This window comes from Marmota marmota, unplaced genomic scaffold, assembly GCF_001458135.2.
Source record: "Marmota marmota marmota unplaced genomic scaffold, marMar, whole genome shotgun sequence".
Lineage (NCBI taxonomy): Eukaryota > Metazoa > Chordata > Mammalia > Rodentia > Sciuridae > Marmota > Marmota marmota.
This window is the reverse complement of record NW_025999897.1, coordinates 2,688,952-2,712,936: the sequence shown is the minus strand read 5'-3', so window position 1 is coordinate 2,712,936 and position 23,985 is coordinate 2,688,952. Positions and strand designations below refer to the sequence as shown.

At 36.4% G+C, this 23,985-nt stretch overlaps 1 protein-coding gene across 2 annotated transcripts in view; it reads right to left on the bottom strand.

Moving 5' to 3' along the window:
* Helz (helicase with zinc finger) overlaps positions 1–23,985 on the bottom strand; it is a 167,804-nt gene that overhangs the window by 114,398 nt on the left and 29,421 nt on the right. For both annotated transcript variants that reach the window (XM_015504838.2, XM_015504839.2), the window contains exons 3-8: positions 23,300–23,527; positions 21,210–21,246; positions 9,308–9,432; positions 7,032–7,088; positions 2,331–2,382; positions 924–999 (exon numbers count right to left, since the gene is read on the bottom strand). In XM_015504838.2, the coding sequence (XP_015360324.1) occupies positions 924–999; positions 2,331–2,382; positions 7,032–7,088; positions 9,308–9,432; positions 21,210–21,246; positions 23,300–23,509 (557 nt within the window). In that variant the 5' untranslated portion in view covers positions 23,510–23,527. The remainder of the gene's footprint in view (positions 1–923; positions 1,000–2,330; positions 2,383–7,031; positions 7,089–9,307; positions 9,433–21,209; positions 21,247–23,299; positions 23,528–23,985) is intronic.

The following is a 23,985-nucleotide window of genomic DNA, read 5'->3' as shown; positions in this document are numbered from 1 at the left end:
ATTTAAAATCATATATTTATGTATCATTTAAGCATAGCATGTTTTCATGAGCCAAAAATTTCTTTGTCATTGTATGCTTTGCTTTAAAGTATTATTTTTCCCTAAAAGAAGGAAGGTTTTCTGTTCTCATCTGGACTATAAATTTTTCCTTCTCATAGGACTATATGCAATCTGTCCTACAATACAATGCCACTAGGATTTTCAATATTTACTATTTAGTTTCTTTATTTCTACTGCAAAATCAAATCTGATATCTTGACTGGTCAATCATCAAAACCACGTATCAGGTTTTCTTATTATCAAAAACAATTTCTATCTAAAATTCTACTAGTACCCCATTCTCATAAAAAGAACTGAAAAGTTCACCTTTTTAAATGTGACTTTAATAAATTCTTTTTACATGAATATGTAATTACTCAATTTTGAAAGGTTAGCCCTTCAAATATAAATTACTCAATATAATTCTATATAAGGATTACATAAAATTTTTTCAGAAAAGTTATTAATATAATTTAATATATCTTTATTTTATGTTCTACTTTAGTTTATGAAAAGCAATTTGAATTTCAATCACCTTAGCTAAGTAAATTTCATGTTTATAAGCGACCAGCAATTAAGCTCAACCATAATAATACAACTGGCCTCATAAAAGACTTTGGAACAGTCTTAACAACCTGCATTTAGATCATTGTTGTTTGTAATTAAAAGTAGGCTCATGGATATGATTTTGACTTTAATGACAATGACCTTTGTGGCTTCTATTTCATATGGAAAATAAACCATTTTACTCAATCATTATACTTTTTCTTCCTTCACTATTATCCTCTTTGAATTTGAATTATTACTTTCCAAAAAGAAAGGAAAATAGTCTATCCTTTCAACAAAGACAAGTAATTGGTTTAAAAAAAAAAAATTCACATTACCTTTTACACAAAGTATATTCCTCGCTGCTTGTGATTCCCCTAGGTGGTGGGCGGAAATGCCAACCATTACAAGACCCTAGGGAGTAATCAGGATATAATCTTATCATTTGAGGCTACCTAATAATTCTGACATTTTAATGTGTAAGAAACACTACAATCCCTCCACACACATCATCCCAGATGATGTAAATAGGACATGACATACTAGCTTCTACCAAAATGTAACCTACCAATCAACTGAGCTAAATCAATCAACTAGGTGAAACAAAAAAACCACTGAAGAGGCAGTTAACTTAAGCAAGTTGGTGGTCCTGGCCCTGTCCTATAAACTGGTGGACCTGTATCAGTGCAATCTCTTCCCTAAGAACCAGGGGAGGCGTTTGGCATGCTTGTCATTTCTTAAGCATGAGATGTCGACCAGGAATTCCTTTAGGAAGGAAAAAAATGGTTTTATCAAGGAAATCTTACATAACAAATTCCACTACTGCACTCTGAGTAAGAAGCTCCACATCATCATTCATGTTCCTTGGGATTTGTCTGACACATGTCACTGTATGCTGTAACCCTCTTTTATAACTGAAATAAAATTTTAAAAGTTTATTTCTGAGATAGGAGCCAAAACACAAAATTCTTTTAATTCTGAGTATAATGAACTTCAATTTTAGATGAGGTTCCAAATAAGCCAATGAAAATGAAACTTAAGAAGAAAAACAACAGCTTGAGGCTAAGCAGCCATTTTCTACTTCCTCCCATGTCACTGTGCCTCCCACTACAGGGGGTTAAAAATTCAGCCAAGTTAAATTTAAAGATATGCTTCATCCCTTACTACCAGGGTGACTTTGGGGAAAGTAATAAACCTTAACAAATATCCACTTCACCTATCAAAAAGATAGAGAAGGACCCTAAGAAGTCAGCATTGTTCTATGAAAGACAGCATGTGGCAAACACCAATTAATGTTGGTCTCTCTTCCCTTTCCTCTGGTAAATGGAGAGGGAAGGCTTAATTAGACAGGAATAACTCAGTTTACAGATCAGAACTTTAAAAAAATAATAATAATAATGATTATACTAGCCAATGGGAGAGGGAGAGAAGGAAGAGAAGAGATGAAGAGGAGGAGAGCTAAGGATGAGCTTTAAATTTAGTCCTATACAGAGGCAAGAGGATGAACTAAATGACCTCTAGTGTTGTTACCTTCTACCTCCACTCTGCCCCATTCATCTATAAAAGGGTGTCAAGGAGAAAATGGCTTTCATCCACAACTATTTCTCAAATGTTTATATTCTTTCATACATCTCCACTTACATGTACCATAACTCAGTAAATTTCCTCCCAATAATCAATTAAAAAAAAAAAAAAAAAAGCCCAGATTCACAGCTATCAAAAGTTACACAAGATTTGGTACTTACCTTCATCAAAGTCTTCCACATGATATCCAGAGAGGACGTTACTAGTTGCTGTCTGCAATTTTTCAAATGAAAGACATGTAAGACAAACAAGAAATAACAAGTTGATGCTGAATTAAATTTGGATATTTCTAACATAAAAAAGTAGAGTTTGAATACTTAAAAAATATTTAATAACACTAGTATGTTGCAAGGGATATTTTGTGCTCTTTGTTCTATGTTCAACTATAATAAAATATGGAAAAGAAGCACTTGTCAGGCCCTCTTTCAGGAACTGATAGAGAACTCCCCATAAGAATACACCTGGTAGCAGAAGAAAAAAGTCTGTTCTGAACTGAATGGGGGTAGCACCTCCCATCCATTTGTTCATTTCCCTCTCTGTCATCATACCTATAACATGAGGGAGGTATGTTTTCTCCCATAGCTAATGGCATGCTACAACCTCCAGGCCTTGAAGCAGTCTCTACCAAGTTCCCCTCAATCTGGGATAAACCCTTCTTTCACAATGAAGTCAAAAGCTGGGGATCCACTCACTCTAACTGCCTTAGATAAATGTCAAATTAGCATTTTGGGCTCTAACTTTACCCTAAGCTCCACACTCTCAATTTCGAACAAGTGCCAACTAGTGCACTTTTTAAAAAATTATTCTGCAGCCTCTTGCATGCAGGATCATTCCCAGCTAAGTACAGATTTGCTGTCAACAGTATACAACTGCCTTTCTGCATTCCCATACCTCCCAGGGTACTGGCACATAATGAGTAGTCAATAAAATGCTAGGTGGGCAGGTGATCACCTAAGCACTTCAAACACAAAACAAAACTCATCAACTTTACCCTAAACCTGAACCTCCCTCCCACACTTCCAATGCTCTTTATCTCAAGTTAATGTAGTCTTCCTTCCCAAAGAAAGTCAGACTGAAATTTTAAAAGCCATCTTAAACACTTCCCTCTTCTATCGTGAGTATCCTCCAAATCTTGCCCAAGCAGATCTAGAATGTCTCTCATATCTGTCCACCATCCTACCACCTGTCTCTTCTGTCCCTGAACCAACTGACTATGTGCCAATTACACTGTACCAAGTTACTTCTGGGTCTTTACTTAGATGTCCTCATCCTATAAATTCAGTAACTATGCTCTGCTCTGCTCTGCAGTGTTCACCTCTCCTCTCCCTGCTTATGTTTCCATCACCACGTACGTCTTCAAATGGCTCTCTAGAGAGCTTTCCACACACAGTTCAGCCGTCCAGAGCCTTGAGTAGTCCAAGTAATTGTTAAAGCGAATCAAAAGCAGGAAACTCAGTATCCTAAGATGAAATTTGGAATGTCTTACAGAAAGAATATAATGTCATAAATGTCAAATGGCTGCAATAATAATGTCATTGTCCTTTATATGTGGTTAATCAAATTGAAGATTTTAGCTTGGGCTAGAACAAAATCACTGTAATACTGTTTCTACAGAAAAGGGCCTTCTGATTTTCCACCAACCTACTTACTAATCAGGTTCTAAAGATAAACCATTTTTTTGTAAAATGAGAAACTGAATATAAAAATACACAAACAGTAAAACAGGAATGAAATTATTATTATACACACTATTATATGTTTATTAAAAAAGACACACCAAAAAATCTCTTTAAATTTTATAAGCCAGGTCTATGTGTACCCCTACTAACTCTTAAAATATGACGCTATTTAATAGAACATATAAATATAAAAGCTAAACAACTCGATTCAAGCATGAAAAAATTTAACGCATATTCTTTTTTTAAGGGGGAATCATTATTAATTAAAAAATTTGGTTACAACCAATTTTATTGGCATTAAATTAGAGGTATTTTACATTTGAATAATGGCTATTTACCAAAACTCGGAAACAGGCAAAAATGGAAATAGTTTTCCAATAATTACAGATCAGAAGCCAGAAATCAATTTAAGAAAATACAGACAAACCCTATGTTTACAATGATTGTGATGGAGATTTAAAGTTCAGTAGTGCATTAGCAAACTTCACATTTAAATCAAACTTTGAGATTTGACAGCTGTTTCTTGAAAAAAATCTCAGTATCTTGTGTTAATAAATCAGTTTTCCATGTGCCTTAGCACACTCCACGGTATATATACAAAACACCATGTTGGCAATTAAGACCTTTTCTTTAAAACTTATCAAAATTAGCTTACCAAATGCATAAGAGAAACAATGGCAATGAAATGTTTGGACCATCAAATAAATCTAAAACATTTACAACTGTTGGAAGGGACAAACACATGGTGCATTCCATGTAGCATCAGGGATGACTGTGAGCCAGCAGTTGAGTCTGTGCTGATACAACAGGTCTCAACCAGTGCTCATGGGTGAAGTGGACATCCTCACTAGGAGCCTGGCTGACAACTGGCTCTCCTGTCTTTTAGGTTCCAAGGTTTCATTTTTGTTTTTAAGTGCTCAGACCCCAAAACAGATGGGCAATTATCTGTTAGTTTATGATATTCAGTCTTTACTGACACCTTCAGGGAAAAAAGCCACAGATTACACTGCTACACCTCTTTCAAATTCACATTCATATCTATTGATTAGACACTTCATACTTCACTAAGGAATGTTTATCGTTTTTGTTTTTATGAATCAGGCTTTTGGTCCAAGAATTGATCCTCATCCACTAACATTTACAAGTTAAATAACAGCTCAGTTCAATCTTTAAATAACAAATTACTGTCACTTCTAAATTTGTTCCGTGTACATTAGTAAGGGAGGCAGGGTGCGTTAGTTTTTCCAAGATGGATTTTTTTTTTTAAATATTATCAGTTCACTAACCAAAAAGAATATTATTCTGTTCACATAGAAATTACAAACAAAACTTAAGTCACTTCTTCTAATGGTATAATCATAAAATAAAGAAGCAAGTAGTATTTGTGTCCTTACATGTAACAGGATTATAAACATTAAAAGTAAAAATTATTTTGCTCTTTTGGTCTGGGGATTGAACCCAGAGGTGCTTTACCACTGAAGTACATCTCACGCCCCCCCCCTTTTTTTTAGTTGTAGTTGGACACAATACCTTCATTTCATTTATTCATTTTTATGTGGTAATGAGGATCGAACCAGCACCTTGCATGTGCTAGGCTAGCACTCTACCACTGAGCCGCAACCTAGTCTCCAGCTCTTTTATTTATTTATTTTTGAGACAGAGTCTTACTAAGTTTGAGGCTGACCTCAAACTTGCAATTTTCCTGTCTCACATCTCCCACGTCACTGGAATTACAGGCATACACTACCATACCTGGCTTAAAAATAAAAATTTTAAGGTATGTGTGTGTCATTACCAGGTTTATAAAGCTATTAATTCAGTTAAGGCAATGAAAGGGAAGAGCAAATTCAAAAATCTTGATAAAATGAAAGGTCATTTTATTTTATATTCTTAAAGTCTCACTTAACTGTTTTGTTATTTCTTAGAAATTAAAGACTTACACATATACAAGAAAGGAAATGGCTTTGAAATTAATGAGACCTTAGTGATTCTTGATTAATTCATAATACGGTAACATAAGACAAAGAAAATGACTTTAAAAAAAAAAAAGATCTGATAATAGCAGAACAGTTCTTCATTCAATTTTTATAATCCTTAACTGTTTTCTTTGTTGGCTGTTAGTTTTAGCTGGGATGTGTTATTAGATTTGCAATGAGAAAGGAAATCACGGGAGGTCTAGGCTGGTACCCAAGTCTCTGCCTAACCCTCTCCCCTAGCTGTAGCACCCTCCTGGAGACCAACAGCTTCTCGACTCTCAGCTTAACTGTCTCAGTTCCTGGCCACCTGATCCAGTGATTCTTTCTCCAGCAGAAAAGCTAATTCTTTTCCCTTGATATGAAATGTGCCTACAACTGTTTGATTAATTCATTTATTGTCTATCTCTTCCCCAAGACTTTAACTTCCCAGACAGCAAGGACCAGGGGTGTCTTGTTTAAGGCTATATCCCCAGCACCAAGCATAGTACTTAGCACATAGCAGGTGCTCAATTCCTTAAAAAATAAGGCAAATCAAATAATCACCTTACATGGGCTTCCACTTATGATAAAAGCTGACAAAATGGCTCTTTTTAAAACAGGAAATTTAATAAAAAATTTTTTTATATATATTGGATGAGGAATAAAAATGTGGGATTAATAAAACTATGTGCCTTTTACATGCCATTATTGTCCCTATCAACAACAGGGACAACAAGTCCTTCACTGTTTCCAGTCCTTCACTGGAGCACATTTTTTGTTCACCATTTACTTTGATACACATAATTTCTGTCTCCTAAACCCATTCCCTAAAAAAAATCCAAAAGTCACAGAATTTCTTTGCTTTTAGCATATGGAATATCTTATTTTGTTTTTATATTATCACATTTTTTAATGATAGCATTTTCTAACAGCCAGAAGTACTTAAAAATTAAAATTTCCCAAACATCTCTTCTATTTGGCAGCCAGACAACCAACAAGAATTAGGAACAGAACAGAAGACCTGGGATGCAGAGAAGACATAAGAAGAAGCAACATTCCTAGGACAGGACTCAACTGGGTCACAGGGGAGACGGAAGGTCCCACTGTTCACTTTTGTAGCCCTGCCTGCTTAGCTGATGCCACAGTGATTTTTCAAATTTTAACACCCAATGCTCACCATCCACTCAGAGTCAGACTCTTCCAAAGAGACTTCCTGAAGCCAACTTACCTCTGTTTCCATGAGAAGAGTTTTTAATCTTGTCAAATCTTTTGTTACCATCCCATTCTAAAAGGGTGAAATAAAAAAGAGAAAACAAATTACAAGATGAGTTTTCTGTTTTCTTTTTCTTTTGTTTGTTTGGTTGATTGGTTGTTTGTTTGTTTGTAGTGCTGAGGATTGAACCTAGGGCCTCACACACACCAAGAAAGCACTCCACTGTTGAGACACAGTCAAATCAGAATATTCATTCTTTACTATAGCAACTGAGCTCTGCATTCCTCCATCATTTCGGAAGTTTATCTTTAAAAAACAAAATTATCCTCATCCCTGGATCTGATTACCACTAATGCTGGTAATAGAACTACACATGTATGGGGAAAGGTTAAAACGGTTAACAGAACTGGGCTGGGGTTGTAGCTCAGTGGTAGAGCACGTGCTTAGCACATTTGAGGCACTGGGTTCGATCCTTAGCACCACATAAAAATAAACAAAATATAGGCATACTGCCCATCTACAACTCCAAAAAAAAAAAAAGGTTAACAGGAAAAACTAATTCAGTATGCATGACTCTGTATGCACCTTATAAAAAAAAGAGTTTAAAATTAATTCAATAAAAAATTCAAACAGGTATCCCTGTACAGCAAAATGTAAGTGAATTTAAAAACAAATCTAAATGTTTTTACTTTTTTCCCCTAGGATTAATGATTTTATATATGGAAAATGGAGAACTCAAAACAGTTATCTATGACTCCAAGATTCACATAAAATGATCATACTGCTTTAAATATGGCTCAATAATGAAGTTATTGAAGGAAAATATTCATGTTTCTAAAACTCAAATTTCACTTGAGATTTATAAGCAAATTACTTTTTACTAGTTCTAAATTTAAAAGCCCAATGGGTACAACTGTAAAAAGTTTAGCTTACGCACAAAAAAAAGCGTAGGATTATCTTAATTATAAATGAGAGATACTCTTGACTATCTATTTAGAATTAATATCTAATTTTGCTATATTAATAATATATTTTACTTTTAAATTCATTTGTAAAGTGTGTGAAATCAAGAGACACTGACAATTAAAAAAACAATTCACCACATAATAATTCCTTAGAAAATGACTACCTGAGATGGGCCAATAACTTAAAATCTACCAAGTACTTTCCTAATTTCTATTTTTGTACCCAATATATATCTTTGCAGTGAAAATGTAACTGTGCCCTAGATTTTCATACCAATTCAGAAGAGTAAGTACGAATAAGTCACACACTGCACAGCAAAGTATACATATACATTTCTTGTTTTCACTATTTTTCATTATAATTCCTGAAAAATATCAGCCATGTTTATACCACTAACAACTGGTAAAAAAGTTACTATCTCTTTTTCTTTTTTTTTTTCTTTTATCTTAGTTGTTGATGGACCTTTATTTTTTTTGCTTATTTATATGTGGTGCTGGGAATCGAACCCGGTGCCTCACATGTATGAGGCAAGCGCTGTACAGCTGAGCTACAACTCCAGCCCCTCTTTTTCAATTTCTATAGATTATCAACTCTAAAGTTCAAAACAAGTACTCTTTCATTTATCCCAACCAAAACAACTTTTTCAGAAAATTGAATGCTACATATTTTTTTATGGGTCCTAAATCTGAATAATTACATAATTCCGTCAGAGTGGTTATGGATATTAATTTATACACATACCATCTTCAGAAACAAAATTATTATATAGTCTAGACAAGTTTAAACAAAATTTTTTCTTACATGACAATAGTTAGAACAAATTTTATAAAATAAATGGCTTAATTTAAGAATACTATAAGAAGCATTTTAAAAGATGCTCTGCGGCTCTATGAAATTGTATTTTTAAAGAAAATCATTTAGGGGAAGGGGCTGTAACTCAGTGGTAAAGCACTTGCCTCACATGTGTGAGGCACTGGGTTCAATCCTCAGCACCACATAAAATAAATAAAGATATTGTGTGTCCATCAACAACTAAAAAAATTTTTTAAAAAAGGAAATCATTTAGTAATCCTATACTTTAAAATATTTTATAAGTACATGTGATATTAAAATACATAATTATAAGCTAAAACAATCCAATAATTTAAACATAATTTTGTTAAAGGAAAAAAATAAGCTTCTCAACAGAAAAATCTCAAGAGTCTCGTGAACTTTGATTTCTGAAAGGAAGACCTAAGAGGAAAAATGCACACTATTTTTTTCCCATAATACAACTAAGGAGTCAAAGGTGCTCAGGCATTCAAATTTCAAGCCCATCAACATACCAGGGACTCTCCCGTCAGTGACTTGGCAAGGATGGTGGATACAGGCTGGAGCTTTCCTTTCAGCTGCATGCAGCAAAGCACCGTCCGAAAGGCACCCTCTCCCTTGGCCAGTCCTTCTCCCAGCACTGCCATCAAAGAATAGCATCATTAACAATGTGGCGTTTGATACACATTTTAATTATAATGTTAACACAAGCATGGCTTCCATACATGAAAGAATAACTACAAATACATGATGAAAACATTGGTGTTTCACATCTGTCCAAGACATGAAGGACAGAGAAAACTTATGCCAATGAACATATTAAACCATAACCTATAGCCAATTGCAATCACAACAAAATCATGGGGAGAACTGGAGTCCACCAATACGCAGCTAGATTGGAGGAAAAGCTCATGTTCTATGGTACAGTAGGATAACTACTCTGGCTACAACTAATTGTACATTTCAAAATAGCTATTAGAGAGGATTTGTAATATTTCCAATACAAAGAAATATAAATGTTTTAAGTAACAGATTGTAGGGATGGCCTTAGGCCTTAGCCTAAGCAACTCCATTTTAAAACTCCACTTTGAAATCTGCAGTCTCACCAGGAATGCCTCCAATATTATCATCATCAGGCATAGCCCCGACATAAACAAATCACTTCTCCCTTATCACTACCCTGATAAGCTCAGAGTGAAGTCTCCGTCATGTTGCCCTCACCCCAATAAGGGGGAGAAGCAAAAAAATCAGGATGGAGACCACCAGATCAGATGTTTTAACCCCAGGGCATATAACATCACTGAGAAATACAATGGCAGCTGATAGGGACTGAAAGAGTGGTCAGAAGCCCCAAAATTTAGTATAAATGATGGAGCAAATGAACAGACATTCAGCCAGCCAACAGTGATGCCCTCATGCTGGAGAGCCTGATGAGGACCTGCACTGACATCCCAACTCTTCTCATCGTTTGCCTGATCCTCTGCATCTTCCTCACTGCTCTCAAACTCTACAGCCACATCTTGACCCTGTAATAACTGCAACTTATCCCTACAACCCTCTCCTCAACCAGCCATCAGCTCCACCCCAGGAGAAGTCTGCCTTGGTTCCTGACATGATCACTGTGGTCTGAGTAAGTGTGCACTTGCTGGACTTAGAGCCAAAGGCTTGAAACTTTAGATCTGGCACTTGAGCTTAGCATGCAGAGGGAATGTCTGTCATGAGCCTGTCATGATTAAGAGTGTTTGCAGTGTTTGCTGTGGATTGATTGTGTCTACTGCAGTGCCTAACATTAAGGATTGTCATTTTCTTGATTGAGAACCTATAGAGTAAAATCGTATTGAGTGATTTGAGTGAATAAAGCATTGAAAGGGCAGAAGCACATGGACATTCTGTATTTCTCCCCCTCGACTGTATAAGTCACATAGCGACACAGGTATACACAGGGTAAACACAGGTATACCCTGCTATGATCATGTTATCCATGTCTTGAAATAATAACATTGTACCTTATAATATATGCACTGTCAATTAAAAACAAACAAAAAACTACATGGTCAATTTTTTTTAAAGGCTCTAGGCAGGCTTGGTGGAAGATGCCTGTAGTCCCATCTATTCCAGGAGGCTAAAGAGAGGATAATCTGAGCCCACGATTTTGAGACAAGCCTGAGCAACAAAGTGAGACACTGTCTCTACAGAAAGAAAAAAGTGGGCTGGGTTGTAGCTCAGTGGTGGAGCGTTTACCTAGCACATTTAAGGCACTGGGTTCAATTCTCAGTACCACATAAAAATAAATACATAAAACAAAGGTATTGTGTCCATCTACAACTAAAAATATATATATTAAAAAAAAAGAGAGAAAAGTGCTCCAGTGAAAAATATTGTTCAACCTATGATTTCTGGCTACTTAAGAGCTTTTAAAACTACAGATTTATTAGCTAAATAAAATTCTCATATTTTTGACAGTGACAAAAGATTTTTTGGCATTAAAATGCACAAGAATAGAAACTGCAAATGTCAACATTAGATATTCCCAAGCAATTAAGAATTAGCCTTTACCAAAACCAGCAAGTTAACTAGGAATCTAATAGTGCAATGGTCATGAAAAAAGCTACCCAAATTGTTTGCAAATCTGTGTAGATTTAGTTACTACAATCACAAGGCTCACACATTTCTAACATATGCCTTGTCATTGGAGATTATTTCTCACTGCAACTACTAATGGTTCAAATAATAGGGCAATCTTTATCTTTACTACAATCTTTACTACAAAATCCAAGAGTCCATTATTAGTTTGTACATTCTTTAGCTTTCTTTGTAAAAAAAAATAATAATAATAATTTGCTGAAAAGAAAATATTTTGGAAATTGTATTTTTTTCCAAATTATTTTCAAAGTAATGTTCCCTTTAAATATTAGTAGAAGACCACACTGTATAAAGTCCACTGGACCCAGTGCAATGGCACATGCCTATTAATTCCAGCAGCTTGGGAGGCTAAGGCAGGAGGATAACAAGTTCAAGACCAGCCTCAGCAAATTAACAAGACTCTGTTTCAAAAATAAGAAAATAAAAAGGGCTGCCAATAAAGTGCAGTGGTAAAGCTCCCCTGGATTTGATCTCCACTGCCACAGTAAAATTCCTTGCCAAAAACTGGGTGAGGTGGCACACATCTGTAATACCCGCAACTTAGGAGGCTAAGGCAGGAAGATCGTAAATTCAAGGCCAGTTTCAGAAACTTAGTGAGACCCAATTTCAAAAATAAAAAATAAGGCTGGGTTTGTGGCTCAGTGGTACAGCACTTGTCTGGTAAGCATGAGGCACTGAGTTTGATCCTCAGCACCACATAAAAATAAATAAATAAAATGATGGTATTATGTTCTTATATAACTAAAAAAATATTTTTTAAATAATAATAAAAATATTAAAAGGGCTGGGTATAGCACCCCTAGGTTCAATACCCAATAGCAAAAAAAAAAAAAAAATTTCTTGCAGAAAAATTCTCTTCCCACCAAATATGTGTGGATTCTACTTTAAGCTGGTCTCAGACTGAATTGCCTCTTTCTGACCACTAGGAGTTATAAAAGAGGAAGTGTGCACTCCTTACACCTCAGCTGTGTTTTTGCATTCAAGTCCCTTATCCCCGGTTTCACTCTGAACTTTTGGAATATTTTCTAACATCTGAAATATGTCTTAACTGAAATGCTTTGTACTAAAACTTAAGTAATATAAAAGAAGTATCCATTCAAAAAACAAATAGCCTTGGTTACAGTTAGATAGACTTGGCTATTCACAAGGGAAAAAAAATAACAATTAAAATGCAATTCCTTTTGGGGACTGAGGCTGTGGCACAGTGGTAGAGCACTCGCCTAGCACGTGCAAGGCGCTGGGTTCAATCCTCAGCACCACATAAAAATAAAAAATATTGAATGTTATTCTTTATTATTCAGCAACAAGACCCATATTAGGTAATTTCTTTCCTAAGTTCTTTCCAAAGTTTCTTATTGAAAAGCTTAGCCTATTAAGGCATTTTTCCAAAAATTCTCAAAAGAAATTTTTTAATTATCATAAAAACTAAATCCTTTAGTAATTAACAAAGTGAAATTAGTCACTGCTTAGGTATAATCACTCTCAAAATTGAAATTATTTCCCTTCCTAAAAATCACCCATTTGATTTTTTTTATAATGATTCCATTCACCACAAACATAAAAGTATACCTATGGGGAAAAGGACAAAAGTATATAAACAGACTCCAAAAGAGTGAAAGGCCTAAATCAAAGTTATTAACTAACTGAAGGTTAAAATGGCCATCTGTTTCAAGTATCAAAAAGTGTAATACAAATCAAATAAGAAAAGTGGCAAATACCAGTATCTCACCAAGTGTCCTTGTTGCTAATTTTTTGTTACATAATTCTTGTCTACCTCATCCCTTTCCCTTGTCTTCTCCTTTCTTCTAACTGTAAACAGATGCTTTTGGATATGTGGGTTATAGCTTTTGTGCAGTTGATGTCCTTCCTACCAAGGTCTTTTGCAGATAAAAATGTTTCCTTTAAAAGGTGCATACAAGCCAGGCCCGGTAGCACATGCCTGTAATCCCAGCAGCTCGGGAAGCTGAGGCAGGAGGATTACCAGTTCAAAGCCAGCCTCAGCAAAAGCGAGGTGCTAAGCAACTCAGTGAGACCCTGTCTCTAAATAAAATCCAAACTAGGGCTGGGGATGTGGCTCAGTAGTTGAGTGCCCCTGAGTTCAATCCCTGGTACCAAAAAAAAAAAAAAAAAAGCATATAGGAAAACTGGGGATGTAGCAAAGTGGTAGAGAACTGCCTAGCATCCACAAAGCCCTAGGGGCCGGGGGGAAGAAATGCATAGGAAAATAAAAAGCCCTAACACTATTAAAAATTAGGTATTTATTACCTAGACCTGTTCTAAGTGTTTAGCTTTAAACACCTTAACAAACTTTTTTGTAAATCTCTATTACCCTCCTCTTTTCAGTATTTGTTCTTTAATCTGTCACAAAAGTCTTCATGATCTCACAGCCCCCTTGGGTGTACTGTAAATTTTAATGTTAAAATCTGTTTATTTTTGGAAGTCCCCTTTTCTTCACCTGCAGGTCACTAGGAAGACTCTTGGGTGCCTTCTTGCTGTATGTTTTCATTCTATAGAAACACAGGTCATTTCTTCTGTCTTATTTTCAGTGCTCCAGTTTAAACATTAACACTAATTCTTTTAGTGTTCCTCAATTTCTTCATTGTATAAAATAATCACAAACTAAAACACTGACCACACAAGCATAAAAACAACTGAAATCTGGTTCCATAGAATATCATGAAAGGATTTTATTTCATTGCCATGCTTGAATAAACTTTTTACTTACAGCACTGTTAAAATGATATTTGTAACTGTAGCCTATGTGTGCATGAGAGAGAAAAAGAGAACTGGCTGCTTAGAGTGCTTCTGACTTCTTCATAAGGAACCTAACTTCACAGATTCATTTTCTGTGTGATTATAGCAAAGTTAACCTCTGGTAACTGTTCAGCAACTGGATTAAGACGGTTTTTCTGTAGAACAAAATCTATTTAACTGTATTTTTCTATCTTAAAACTCCTTGGAGCTGGGGTTGTAACTCAGCAGTAGAGTGCTTGCCTCACGCATGTGAAGCACTGGGTTCAATCTTCAGCATCATATAAAAATAAATAAAATAAATACAGATATTAAAAAACAAAATGCAATTTTTTTAAAAAAAAACCTCCTTCATTGCCTCCCTCTCAGTTTCAGAACTCAAGATTTTGCCATCTCTGTTGTAGGCCTCCAAGAGAAATCCTAACTGTGAAAAAGCAAGACTTTTCAAATCCTCTGCTTAGACACTCCCTTATTTCATTGTTTCCATAGTTAAATTGCTAATTTTTCTTTTTCCCACTAATTTGCTTACTGAGAAAAGCACAGGCATTTTGCTACTCTTCTGACAATTTTCTTTGCCCCATGGGAGAAAGCTCTGATTTTTTGTTTTCAGTTTTCTTTTTGTTTTTGCAGTACTGGGGATTGAACCCAAGACCTCACACACACTAGGCAAGTGGGAGAGAGCTATTTTCAAGTGTTTATAATCATCTTTAATTTCAGTTTGCCTTCAGTACAGTTTAATGAGATTTCATAAAGGCAAGGTATCATTTATTTTAAATTACCTTTTTTGTAGAAATATAACTAGTTAATATAAAATTAACACTAACAATTATTCCCTGAGTCACAACATGAAATATATAAAAAATGATCCCTCATGATTATAACTGCATAATTAGAAAATCTAGGCATTTCAAAGTTAGTCAGATAACCATAAGACTCCTACAGCTGAGTTCACATAAGTTCAAAGACTATTCCTTAAACATCTACTCATACTTCTTTTAAAAAACTTAGTTTACAGGGAGTATACCCGTCCTCAATCTTAACTCAAATATTAAACAAACTTTCACTTTTCTGATTTTATGTTCTATCCCAATATCATTATTCTATAATTTAACTTCTTGTTCCTATCAATTTAAACAGAAGACCTTTTACTTAAAACAGTTAATAGGGCTAGAGATATAACTTAGTGATAGAACACTTCCCAAGCATGCATAAGGCCCTGAGTTCAACCCCCAGCACAGGTAAAACAAAACAACAACAAACAGTTAATAAACATGAAGGGGAAATAATGAGTGAAAGTCAAGATCTAATTCCACAAAGTCTTAAATTCCTATTGGAGAATGAAATTGTGAATTACTGACATGCACAACTTAAATGTACTACACAATGAGTGAAAACAGTCATCTTCAAAGGTCACATACTGTAAGATTTCTGTTTATAGAACACTCACAAAATGATAAGAGCAGAACAGAGATTGCCAAGGGTTAGTAAAGGTAGGGAGGATGGTGGTTGTAACTATAAAGGGAGAGCACAAGGGAAGTAATCATGGTAATGGAGCAGTTTTGTTCCTTGATTCTTCATGGCTTCATAAATCTACATATGATAATGTGACACAGAACATACACACTCATTGGACTAACGTGAATTTCCTGGTTCTGATGCTGTTCTATGGTTATATAATATGTAACCAATCCGGAAAAAGTAGGAAGGGTATATGTGCTATCTCTGCAACTTTCTAATCTGTAGTTTTTTCAAAATAAAATGTTTTTTTAAATTCCTATTGGAGAAATAAAGCTTGTATAAAGGGAATTTTCTAAAAAGAAGTTATAGTACCTGTATCTAAAAGACAATAGATTAAGCAATGTAATCAGACTGTATCTCTACTTTTAAAAACCTGGTAAGTCAGGTGCGGTGGTGCACACCTGTAATCTCAGCGACTCAGGAGACTGAGGCAGGTGGTTTGCAAGTTCGAGTGCAGTCAACAACTCAGTGAAACCCCATCTCAAAATAAAAACTAAAAAGGACTAGGGATGTAGCTCAGTGGCATGTGCAAAGCTCTGGTTTGATCCAGTATCACAAAAAAGTAAAATATAAGCCTGGTGAATAGATAAAACACTTGGTAGACTAAGAGTGTGAAGACCCAAATTCTTATCTCCGCCTCATTAATGATTAAATGATTCTGAGCCTCAACTTTTTCATTTCTAAAATAAATGAACAGCCCCTTTATTGTAGAATTTCAAATTCTGTTATGTCTGTAAAACTCTTAAAGTACATACAGGCAGCAATAGAGGACAAAAAGGAGCAGGGTAGCCTTTCAGAGCAAAAAATCCTCACTTGGGAACCTCACATCCACTATGAACTGGCTCTGTGTTCTTCAACCACTTAATCTCACAAGCCTGTTTCCTCATATGTAAAACTAGAAACACAATGTGATTAAATAAAATAACACATTTCAGGGGGCCTAAGACTGATATAGTGTAAATACTGTTATCCCATTAACTACATATATTTCCAGAAAGAAGCTTTTGTAATTATCATTAAAACTACAGAAGCTCCTTGAATAATAAGGGGGTTATATCCTGATGAACCCATTGTAAATTGATAATGTAAATCCAAAAGGCATTTAAGGGCTAGGGGTGCAGCCCAGTGTAGAGCACCTGCCTAATACACACAAGGCTAAGTTCCATTCCTAGCATCACAGAAAAAAATGCATTTGCTACACCCGACCTAGCCAACATCACATCTGATCACCACAGCATACTGTAATGTACTGCTCACCCTCATGATCCCAAGGCTGACTGGGAGCTACAGCTCACTGTTATTGGCCAGCATCATGAGACATTAGTGGACAAGACATTACTAGCCCAGAGAACAATCAAAATCCATATTCAGGGCTAGGAATGTAGCTTGGTGGTGGAATATTTGCCTAGTATGCACAAAGCCCTGGAGTTCTTTGGTTTGAGGTTTGTTGTTTGTTTGGCAGGGGCAGGGGGAAGGTACTGGGGCGCTTTACCATTGAGCCACATCCCCAGCCCTTTTTATTGTTTACTTTGAGACAGGGTCTCTCTAAGTTGCTTACTGAGGCTAACTCTGAACTTATGACTCTCCTGTCTCAGCCTCCCATCTCACTAGGGTTACAGATGTGTGTCTCTTGCTTTCATATCATCATGAAGTCAAAAAAATAACAAGTAGAATGTAAGTCTAGGACTACCCGTATTTAATCAAAACTCTCCTGAGAAGAAAGTAATTGAAGATTCTACGTTTTTTCCCAAGGAGAGTATAGCAGGCTCATTCAATCACCTATCAATTTAACAGGTCATGGGTTAGCCTCTTATTAGGGGCTATTGGTTACTGAATCATTTACCTCACAGGTCAAGTAATAAACTGAAAGGAACTTGTAATGATGGATTTCTTCAACTATTGAAGCCTTATGTTTAGGCTGAAGTTTTGCCTATACATCACATGTCTTGGTGAGATTATTTTTTTACTTCATTTTCTCCATTTATTTCATTCATTTTGTTAATATAAAAAATAAGTTTTATATATAATGATTATTTTAGGGGCGGAAAACCAATTATAATCTCCCAAAATTTTCCTGTTTTATGTTCTGATAGTGAAAACTGACTTAAGCATCTCACTCAACGAGTGATGGCTGGCTTCCCACCTTAACCATTCACAACACACCACTGACCCTGGGACTAAGATCCATGAACTCATAGCCTATGTACTTATTTTCTAGATGCCATTGAGTCCTTGCTCAGAATTTTTTTTTTTTTTTTTCAAATTAAGACATGATATTTATACATCTTTCTGGGTACCAGGGCCTGTTTTCCCTTACTGAAGTAGAATTTCAACTTCAAAATTTTATGACTCTGATTAGTTCCTGGTTAAACAAATCAGCCATAAAAGTATTTGGAGGACAACCAGGTAAATCTGATTATGGACTGGGTTTTAGATAATATTAGGGAATTATTGTCAATTTTATTAGGATAAAATATTGTAGCTTTGTCTTATTTTTTTAGAGATAATAAAAAATGAAGTATTTAGAGGTAGATGTCATAATGCCTATGATTACTTTACAGTTATTTAAGAAAACAATATAGGAAATATGGACAGAACATTTATTGTTCAAACTCAGTTCTGAGAATATGAGTGTTTATTATACTAGTTCCTCTGGTTTCCTGTATATTTTAAATTTTTCACAATTAAAAAGCATTTTTTGAATTCCACAACAAAGATTTCAGGGCTGATTTCCTAACCTGTAGTAGGTCAGAAGCAGGAAGGAGAGAAGGGCAGAGGGCAGCTGCAATAAGGCATGCTGAGAGCTGCAAGAAACGCAAACAGCAGCCCCAAAGAAAGAAAATACACAACCAGACCACACGGCACATAAAATGCAAAGCAAGTCAATGGTCTGGCGCACTCAAGATAGGAGTTATCCAAAGCTAACCCTGGAAGCATCTCAGTGTAACAAAGCAGTGCAATAATTAACAGAGACCAAGATTCTTGTCTTGCTTTTTATTGCTAACTAACTAACCAACCACACAGCATATTTTCTTACACAAAAATAACATTGCTGAAAGTTAAAAAGAAAAAAATACATATAATATCACAACTCGATAACTACAAAAAGAATCTTGGCCAATATTCCCAACTATTTCAATCTACCAACTTCGCATACATGGCTTTATATTTTAAAAAGTGACCACTTTCCAACTTTTTACTTATCACATTTTTATAAACAAGGAGTGCATAGAATGTAATTAATAAACTTCACCCTAAATCAAGCTAATCGATTTTTCACTTAAACACACAGTATTTCAATGAACACCACTCTACATACAATTTTTTCCTTCTTTCAGATTATTTACTTGGGATAGTATCCCAGAAATGAGATTAGTGGGTCAAAGGGGTGAATGTATTACACCAAGCTGCATTCCACCGCACACTCCTTCAACACCACAGATCAGACTTGTCATGACCACTTCATCTTAGAACTGGTTCAACCTTTATATGGGTAATTCCTAAATTTTAAAATATTTAATAATACAATTAACAGAAAAAAAACAACCCTTTTCCGTATGTTCCTTCACCAAAAGCATTTCATTTTCTGTGACTTTTCATGTTATGAACTTTCTGTGATCTTGACTTACATTATCTCGAAAATGAGAAGACTGTATCAACTTCACTAGTAGTCAGGAAAGTAAAAATTAAAGAGGGACTGTTTCTCAGACATGAGATAGCAACATTTCAAGACTGGTAGGTTTCAGTGTTAGTGAGATTTCAAGGAATGGGCATTCCCATTTAAATTGCTGAGGGTGGGCCGGGGTTGTGGCTTAGTGGTAGAGCACTTGCCTAGCATATATGAGGCACTGCGTTCGATCCCCGGCACCATATAAAAAAAAAATAAAAACAAATAAATAAAAGTATAGAAAATAAAAAATAAATTTAAAGAAAAAAAGAAAGATAAATTGCTGGGGGTATGTGCATTTGACACTGATCTGATGTATCTATAAAAACTGTCCGTGCACACTCACCTTAACCCAGGAATCCAACTTCTAGTACTATGTTACAGAAACAAAGGCAATAATAAGGAAGAATTTATGTTTATTACAAGATGGTTTATAAAGACAGACGAGAAAACTGGAATCCTGTAAAAGCTCATCCAGGAAAATAGTTAAAGCTCATGAGTTATAACTCATCCATACTAAGGATTTTTTTTTTTTTCCTTTCTCAGCACTGAGGATCAAACCCAGGGCCTCCCATATTCTATAGATAAGTGCTATACCACTGAGCTACACCCCAGCCCCATTCCAGGGAATATCAAGCAGAAACTGGAGCTAGTGTATATACTTAGAGATCCAGGATGTACTGATATATAAGCAAGCAAGCAGCTTTGGGATCGCGATACAAATTTTTATTTTTATTTTTTTAATTTTTAAAGGCGAAGCCCTATTTATGTATTATAAGCATTTGTGTTTATCACTACAGAGAAAGCTGCAGAAGATATAGCAATCTTATAATAATATTTCTTCAGTCTGAGGGAAGAAAGAGAAATCATTCCTTTATTCATAATTCTCTACATTATTTGAATTATTATTATTTGCCTATTGGTATTTTTTTTAATGTCCAAAGATAGCAGGAATTTTTTTAAAGGAATATTGTACAGGATATCTCTTATTTAACTCCCAAACTATTACAACATTATGAAGCAAGGTTCACCGAGAGGTAGCTGATCTTTAATGAATGGCTGAATTATGTTCACTATACCACAGGAATACTTAACATAGTTTTGTAAGATTTACAACAAAAATGCTTAATACTTTTTGAAGTGCTGACACAACAGAGTAAGAAGGGAAAAAATTAACTTATGTCAAACACCTTGGCCCCAACGTCCAACTCTGGATAAATGAAACATCATATTATCCAAGTCACTGAGCTGTGCAAAAAATTCCACCAAGAGTTGTGTGAGAACATGTACAGAACTCCTCTCCCACTAGCTCCTAGACTCACTCACTCTAGTGAGACGGCAGCATGAAGAACAGGGTTACTATATTATGGGTACTCAGAGAACAAGAATCTTATTATAAATCTCGATTTCCTGCCCAAAAGAAAACAGGAAAAAGTTCTAACCATTTTCTAAGGAAAATCTCCTGATTAATGAAAATATTTCGGGAGGGATGAGTCTTCCTTTTCAATGTATCCAAGCTTAATAATTCATATCCATCCGTGCTACTTGTGGGCTCTTACTGACTAGAACTACTCACACAAAATTTAAAAGCACACATCGTCAAAGCTCCTGGGAAGTGGACAGAAACATCAATTTTCATAAGTAGGAGCAGTGTTTAAATGCATACCAGTGGTAGCAGGAAAGCTTCATCCATACCAGTCTCTAGGTAAGGCGGGAGGTTTTAATATCAGAATTGCTTTTGAAATTATAAATGAAAAAAAAAAATTGGACCTTAAACATTGCTCAATTAAATAATTCAAAATCTTCAAATCAGAAAAGAGTACTGGTTTTAAACATACCGTGCCTACAATCTTCATCAGCTTGTCCATAGTTTTTCTGCAAAATAAAAAGATACAAGATAAAATTAAGCAGTTCAAGAACTGCTTTTTGTTGTTGTTGTTGTTGTTACTAAGGACTGAACTCAGGGGCACTTAACCACCAAGCCACATCTCCAGGCCTATGTTGTATTTCATTCAGAGACAGGGTCTCACTGAGTTGCTCAGTGCCTCGCTTTTGCTGAGGCTGGTTTTGATCTGGTGTTCCTCCTGCCTTAGCCTCCCAAGGTGCTGGGATTACAGAAGCGCTGGGATTACCAGCGTGCACCACCATGCCTGGCCCAAGGACCGCTTTCAACAAAGATGTTAGCAAAGAGAAGCTCATCTTTGTCTCAAAGTTGAATCACAAAGGTTATAAATTTAACCCATTAATTCACAGAGCAGAACTAACGCTGTGTTCAGGGAGGGTCACACGACACTCTACACAAATGACACTCTACACACACACCGGCACAACTCCCTTGTCCACTGACCCCCACCCAGACTTCTCACCTTCTTTCACTTCAGCTAGCCTCAGGTTCCTCCCAAGCTTGAATGAGAAAACTGGAGCCATGAGGAGAGAATTTCCAGACTGTGACCACCTCATCTACCCGCTTCCCACTAACCCTGTTCCTGCTCCTGTCTAAACTCCTGCTCCTCTGCCTACTCCAGTCAGATCCACAGCTACATTCACGTTGCCACGTGCCCAGTGGTAGCCACTGATACTGGAGAACGTTTGCCCACTCTGTCAGTGGTACTTTCTTCACACAGCTCCCAGGACACCCGGCTTTCTCCCTTTTCCTTTTCCTGAGGTTACTCTTCAGGCCACTCTGCTGGCTCCTCCTCTTGTGTCCAACCTCTTGACACTGTGGTACCACAAGACCAAAGCCTTGGTCCTCTCTTCTCTATCCACTCTGTTCACCAGGCTCTAGACTGTATCCCACGGACTCTCCCAAACTCTATGCCTGCACACCCGAACGCTCACTCAATGCCTCCCACAGGATAGTAAATGACATGTCCAACTCCAGAGGTCCAAAAGTGAGCTCACAACACCTGCTCCCCTCTACCGTCTCTCACTTCAGCTGAAGGAAGTTCCATTCTTCTAATTGAGGCAAGTGACTGTGACAGCTGTCTCTCTCATTCCCACACCCAGCAAATCTGACCATTTCCACCTTCAAAAGAGCAACTTCTCACTATTGCCACTGTTAGCGTTTGGGGCTGAGTCACTGTCATCTTTGGCCTAGATTATTCTAACAGTCTCCAAACTAGTCTTCTTACATGTACTCTTATTCCTTAATAATCTCTTTTCAACGTAAGTCACATAATTCCTACTGAATCATACCATACCACTCTTCCACTCAAAGTGCTGCCACAGCTCCCTGCCTCACAGAAACAATCAGTCCTTAGGATGACCACAGGCTCTGCCCTTTCTCCTCTCCTGTATGCACACCCTACTCCAATCACAATGTCCTCCCAGCTATTTCTCAAACATGGCAGGCATGCTTCTGCCTCAGGGCCTTTGCGTGACTGTTCCCTTTGCCTGTATTGCTCTTCCTCCAGCTTTCCCTGTGGCTCAGCCCTGCCTCCTCCTTCTCAGTAGGCCTATCTTGATCACTGAATATTTTAAGCTGCCCCTATGTCCAACCCTGGTACTCCCTTGCCCTGCTCTCCTTTTTTCATGTAGTTAATCTATAGTGTTTTATTTATAGTAGCTATTGTTTGTCTGTTCCCCTACCAGAAAAAGTATCATGAAGAAGGAATCTTCTTTCATCAGTACATTCACCAAGTTCCTAGAGAAGTATGTGGTACACACTGTCACTTAGTAAATACTTGTCACTTAGTAAATACTTGTGGAATGAGTGAATAATTCAAAATGCTGCACCACAGCACAATTTTCTAAGTTTAAAAACACAGTTTTAACCATCAAAGATATTCCGAAACTACCAGGCACTTCACTCATATCTCTTCAAGTCAAAATTAGCTGATTTGTACAGGAATAACCAGCCATAGTCCTGACCACCAAAAAGGGCCATTTTACCCAGTTCCACATTGGCATGCCAACAGTGTTAACTCACCAGTTGCAAAAATGAGGCAATTCTGTAAAGAAGACTCTCGATTTTGATGCGTTCTATCTCCAGTGGACATGGCCCTGAGAAGTCTGCCATGGAGTACTGGCCGAGAGAAAGGAGGGCCTCTGTGCAGTACTTGAGGGCCATGTCATAGTCCTGCCTCTTCAGTGACTCACATGCTTGTTCACATGACTTTTCAGCTCTTCTGTCTTCCATGACTCAGGGACAAAAATCCTAAAGACAGGGAGAAAAGAAAAAGTAAGAGATTTTTTTAAAGATTTAGCAATTATAAATTCTAGGCCATTCCTATCTCAACTTGCTTAATTATCTATCTAAGTAGTTTCTTTCAACTAGTCTCCGGCTCAAGGTCACAATTAAGTTATTGATGCTACAAAATCTAAACTTCTCTTTTATATTTTATGAAGTCTGTAATAACATCCAAGTCAAAACGTCAACCATAACCAGGTGCGGTGGCGCACATCTGTAATCCCAGTGGCTCTGGAGCCTGAGACAGGAGGATCACAAGTTCAAAGCCAGCCACAGCAAAAGTGAGGTTCTAAGCAACTCAGTGAGATCCTGTCTCTAAATAAAATACAAAATAGGGCTGGGGATGTGGCTCAGTGGTCGAATACCCCAGAATTCAATCCTGATACCACAAAAAAAAAAAAAAAAAAAAAAAAAAAAAAAAATTC